This window comes from Malania oleifera, chromosome 10, assembly GCF_029873635.1.
Source record: "Malania oleifera isolate guangnan ecotype guangnan chromosome 10, ASM2987363v1, whole genome shotgun sequence".
NCBI classification, from domain to species: domain Eukaryota; kingdom Viridiplantae; phylum Streptophyta; class Magnoliopsida; order Santalales; family Ximeniaceae; genus Malania; species Malania oleifera.
In genome coordinates, this window is record NC_080426.1 from 54,991,267 (window position 1) to 54,997,086 (window position 5,820).

Here is a 5,820-nt window from a genome sequence, read left to right on the forward strand (position 1 = left end):
TTATTCCAAAATGCTCCAAATAAGCCTAGGTACTGAATCTAGGTCTCAAAGCCTAGATCCAAAATCTGGATTTGAGTCAAACCCCCAATACTCGCTGAATGATGCCGTGTGGCAGGTTACGTAAAAAAAAAAAAATACCAGCGCCATGTCACAATCGCTGGGTGACACAAGGTAACCCATTTTCCCAACCGGGTCAACCTAAGTTGACCGTTTGACTCGATTTAGATTAGTTGAACTAGTCTGACTCGTTTCGAATCGTCTGAGTCAATTTCTTTAATTTAAATATTTTTTAATTGATTTTTAAATTTTAAAAATTGGGAAAATAGTATTAAAAAAATCAGAAAAAATATTTAAAAATTAGGAAAAATGAATAAAAAATATTTTAAGTCATTTTTACTCATATAAAAAAAAAATTAAAAAATGGAGAAAAAGTCTTTAAAAATCCCATAAAATTGTTGATAAAAATTTTCAAAAAATTCTAAATTTTTTTTTTGGAAACTTATGAATGTTTTAAAGACTCTTTTTACTCAAATTTGATGAATTTATTTGATTATTATCTGTATATATTCTATTTCATGTATGCATGTCCTAATGATTAAACAAAAGATAAAGAAGTATTTCCGACCTCACTTATATCAATTGTGAGGGAGAGTTTATTTAATAGAATTCCCTCATTTGGAGATCTTATTAGACATTCCTAAATCGCACCTTATTTTATATTTTTAATTTTTTTTAAAAAATATTTAGTTTTTAAGGAGTTAATTAAGACCATTAGATTCAATTTAGGGATAATTCATAGTGAATTAGATATTATTCATAGAACGGGTATATATGAGGTGCTAGTACATTCTTCTTGTATAACTTAACTTCTTATCCCAATGTTGGTAAATGTAGACTGAGACGACTAGTTCCTTAAATTAGGATTAGATTAAAAACTAATTAATGAGCAGTAATTAGGTTAACTAAACCATACGTATGAAAATAACAGGTTAGTAGCGACTCCTTGAACCTTTAATGTTTTTATTTCTCATCATTTCGAATCCTTTTTCGAGATGTTGCGACATATAATATAAAATAATATTTAATTATATTTAAATCCTAAAATTTATTATTTCAAATACATCGATAGTGTTCCAAAAATAGAATATTATGTGACTTTGCATAGAGAAGTAAAAAAAAAAAACTTTCAATTGTCTTCGATATTCTTATCTCCAAACCAACAATCATCAAGGATAATCTCATCCATGTGATATAGAATTTATTAGGGAAAAAGTAAAAAGGAAAAGAAAATAAATTTATTTATTAATTTATATTTACTTTTTATATCAAATATCACAAAAAATTTAAAAAATATTCTAATATAATAAAAAATAAATTAAATATTAATAATATATAAAATAAAAATTTTATATATCAAATTAATATTTTTAATTTTCATTTTTTACTTTTCATAATAACTAAATATGGAAAAAAAAAAAATTCTCTTTTACTTCTTTTCTTTTTTTTAATACTTTCCCACCTCTAAACATGTCTATAAAGTCTCAAACTTATTACAATTATTTTGAGCCTACTAATACAATGTCGTTGATTTTTCATATATAAAAAATTTTAAAGTACACTAGATGTAAATTTTGACGCCAAAATAATTTTAATATATATAAAAAATAACCGCAATTACTCAATTTAGTTTAATACATATATGGTGAAATCATGTTAATTTCGATACATACAGTTAATGTACCTAATATGTTTTTTTTTTTTTTCAAAATTAATTTAATATTAGGTAAAAGTAAAAATAAAAAATAAAAAAAATTGTATAAAAACGTGCAAGAATTATAAAGGTGAATTTCATTCTGTACCAAACAAATCACTGGATAGGCGTCCTTATCCACTAGAAGTCCTGGTTCCAAACCTCAGACGTCTGTATTTTCTACGCACTCTGCACCAATGTGGTCTCTTCAATATTGGTTTAACGGCAATTTCTTCACACTTCTGCACGTACACTTCAAGCCTCCATGGAGAAGCTCACTCCATTGCACCACTTTAGCCCATCTCTCCTTCAATGTCCCCTCACCGACAATCTATTTAGATGCCGTTCCACCACTCTTTATTCTACAGACATCTGCCCTGAAAATTCACCTTTTTCTTCTTCGTCTTCTTCTTCTTCTTCTTCTTCTTCTTCTTCACTGAGAGTCACGCCAAACTTTCGCTTCCTCAATGTCTCGAACGAGCTCAATTCTTTAAATTCAGTAAAAAGAACGCATGCCCAGATAATAAAAATGACGAAGATGTGGAATTCAGATGCCCTGGCAAAGAGTTTGATTACATTTTACTTGAGTTTTGGTGATTTTAAGTCGGCCGCAACAGTTTTCTTTGTGGGTTTTGCACGGAACGATCTATCATGGAGTCCATTCCTAAAGGATTTTGAAAATGCAGGTGGAAATCCACTTGAAATTCTTGAGGTTTTCAGCGAATTGCATCGCAAAGGGGTGCTATTTGAGAGTAAAGTTCTTGCTTCTGTTTTGAGAACTTGTGCGGTTTTAATGGACTCATGGCTTGGTGTGGAAATTCATGCTTTGTTAATTAAGAAGGGCTTTGATGTGGATGCTTATTTGAACCGTGCACTGATGAATTTTTATGGGAAGTGTTGGGCTATAGACAGCGCAAATAACGTGTTCTACGAAATGCCGAACAAAGAAGATGCATTGTGGAATGATGCAATTCTAGTGAATTTTCAGAACGGGAGACCAGAGAGGGCTCTTCGACTTTGTCGAGAAATGCAGTTGTCATTTGTGAAACCCAACAGCTCTACTATTGTCAAACTACTGCAAGCAAGTGGAAAGGAGGGAGCTCTCAATCAAGGAAAGCAGATTCATGGGTATGTTTTACGGTTTGCCCTGGAATCAAATATGTCCATATGCAACTCTATGATTAGCATGTACTCCAAAAACAATAAACTTGAACTGGCTAGAAAAGTTTTTGATTCAATGGAAATCCGTAATTTATCTTCATGGAACTCTATCATGTCGGGCTATGCTGCTCATGGTTATTTAAATGATGCATGGAATCTTTTCAAAGAAATTAAATCCGTGGGTATGGAGCCAGACTTGGTATCCTGGAATTGCCTTCTATCGGGCCATTTCCTTCATGGGTTGTACCATGAAGTCCTCATAATTTTGCGGAGAATGCAAGACGAAGGTTTGAGGCCAAACTCAAGCTCCATTACTAGTGCTCTTCAAGCAATCAGTGAAATGAAGTTATTGATATTGGGAAAGGACATCCATGGCTATGTGATAAGAAATGGACTCGACTATGATATATATGTGGAAACATCACTGGTAGATATGTATGTGAAAAATGATGACTTGGGCAGTGCTCAAGCAGTTTTTGATAATATGAAGAGTAGAAATATTTTTGCCTGGAATTCTCTAATTTTAGGATATTCCCTCAAGGGCCATTTTGAAAATGCTTTGAAGCTGTTGAATTTGATGGAGAAGGATGGAATTAAACCTGACTTGGTGACATGGAATGGTTTGGTTTCTGGGCATTCAATGTGGGGCCACACAAGGGAAGCTTTGGCCACGATCCATCAAATCAAAAGTGTGGGCTTGACTCCCAATGTGGTTTCATGGACTGCTTTAATATCTGGCTGTTCACAGAAAGGAAACTATGAGGATTCCCTGAGATTTTTTACTGAAATGCAGCAAGAACGTATCGAGCCCAACTCTGTCACCGTGTCTAGCTTGGTTCAGGCTTGTGCAGGCCTGTCTTTGTTACAGAAGGGTGAAGAGGTACATTGCCTCAGTATAAGAAAAGGTTTCATTGACGATGTATGTGTTGCAACAGCTCTTATTGATATGTATTGTAGGTCAGGCAGAATAAAGAATGCCCATGGAATTTTTCAGGGGATTCAAAACAAAACATTGGCCTCTTGGAATTGCATGATTATGGGATTTGCCATCCATGGCCTTGGAAAAGAGGCAATTTTGCTTTTCAATGAAATGTGTAAGTTGGGTATCCAGCCAGATGCAATAACCTTCACAGCCATACTCTCTAGTTGCAAGAATTCGGGTTTGTTGGATGAAGGATGGAAGTTCTTTGATTGTATGAGCATTGATTATAAAATAGTGCCAACAATAGAGCATTACTCTTGCATGGTTGATCTTCTCGGTAGAGCTGGGTATCTAGATGAAGCTTGGGATTTCATTCAAATGATGCCATTAGTGCCCGATGCTACTGTTTGGGGTGCTCTTCTTGGATCTTGTCGAATACATAAAAACTTGGAGCTTGCAGAGATTGCAGCAAAGAAACTTTTCAAGTTGGAACCATATAATTCTGCCAATTATGTTATAATGATGAGCTTATATGCAATTTTGAAAAGATGGGAGGATATGGATCGTCTGAAACGCATGATGAGAGTTGTAGGGGTGAAGAATCGCAATGTATGGAGTTGGATTCAAATTGATAACACAATCCATGTGTTTTCAGAAGAAAGGTCCCATCCAGATGAATGGAAGATATACTTTGAGTTATATCGGCTGGTTTCTGAAATGAAGAAATTGGGTTATGTGCCTGATATTGACAGTGTCTATCAAAACATTGATGAGAAAGAGAAGGAGAAGGTGCTGATGGGTCATACTGAGAAGTTGGCCATTACTTATGGACTGATTACGATGAAAAATAAGAGACCAATCAGGGTGATTAAAAACACAAGAGTCTGCTCTGATTGTCATGCAGCAGCAAAATACATTACGTTGGTAAAAGGTATTGAGATATCCCTCAAGGATGGTGTCCGTTTTCATCATTTTAGGGAAGGGAGGTGTTCCTGTAATGAATGCTGGTAATAACGGGCATACTTGCTTTAGAGGTATCACTTCAAATCATAGTATGAAAGTGATGGATATGAAGTAGTTGGATAATAACATACTTGCAAAGAAGAAAAAATGCAGCAAAGTGTCAATGAAATGAAGAATAGACTGTCCAATAATTGGTGCGGATTTACCAGCATGAGAGTTGTGGCCAAGGAAGAAATGGGTGCTGCAGGATTCAACTAAAGTACATCTGCAAGCATATAGTTCACAGTTAATGATTCTCAACCGCAGGAGCTGAGTCTGTTAATACTATGCATATTATACAACCTATAAAAATGCTGACAAGCGTAATGTGAGAAAAATACATTTAACGCCTTAGAAAGAGCAGCAATGATGGGTGTTTTCGCACTTTCTTTTACTTTCCAAACTGGAGTCATGTGGCTCCGTTGGAATAGGGCTTTTTTGCAAATTCTTGCTCCCCAAAACCATATTTTTCCCTCATTTTTGGAAGCAATTATTTGCGTCTATTTAATTAATTGTTTGTGTTAAAAGTAATTTGTAATTTGCTTGCAGCAATTAATGCCAGCACCTGCCAGCACCCAACCGACATTGCATGCCTACAAAGGCATTGCTGCATCATGCATGTAATCAGATGAAATTGAAAAAATATAGCAGCTACTTAGATCCCTGCATACTCCATAATTCTATATATATATATATATATATCCTCCGTGTATAGTTTTCGATATTTTTCTCATATCACCCAACATTTTGCGGCATTAGAGCCTACCTCTTCATCTATTTTTCCTTCTATAACCCACTTACAAATCAACTAACAAATGGCCTTAACCCGCAGCAAGAATCTCAACTATTCCCAAGTTCTAATCTTTGTTAGAGAAAATTACAATTTACCCAAAATCTTGAGAATATCATTGAAGAGGAATATAAAGATACACCAAGTCCAGATATTAAAGCAAACTCTTGGCAAAACAGAAGGGGCCATAAAGTG

The 5,820-nt window shown here is 34.4% G+C and overlaps 1 protein-coding gene across 1 annotated transcript; it reads left to right on the plus strand.

Moving 5' to 3' along the window:
* The first annotated feature begins 1,899 nt into the window (after nucleotides 1-1,899).
* LOC131166840 (pentatricopeptide repeat-containing protein At4g01030, mitochondrial) lies at nucleotides 1,900-5,497 on the plus strand. The gene has a single exon (XM_058125435.1). The coding sequence runs from the start codon at nucleotides 2,016-2,018 to the stop codon at nucleotides 4,842-4,844; it is 2,829 nt and encodes a 942-aa protein (XP_057981418.1). The 5' UTR covers nucleotides 1,900-2,015; the 3' UTR covers nucleotides 4,845-5,497.
* Nucleotides 5,498-5,820: the final 323 nt, after the last annotated feature.

What these genes read in the sequence shown, in the direction of transcription:
- LOC131166840 (XM_058125435.1), top strand. Translation starts at nt 2,016, where the DNA reads ATGGAGAAGCTCACTCCATTGCACCACTTTAGCCCATCTCTCCTTCAA.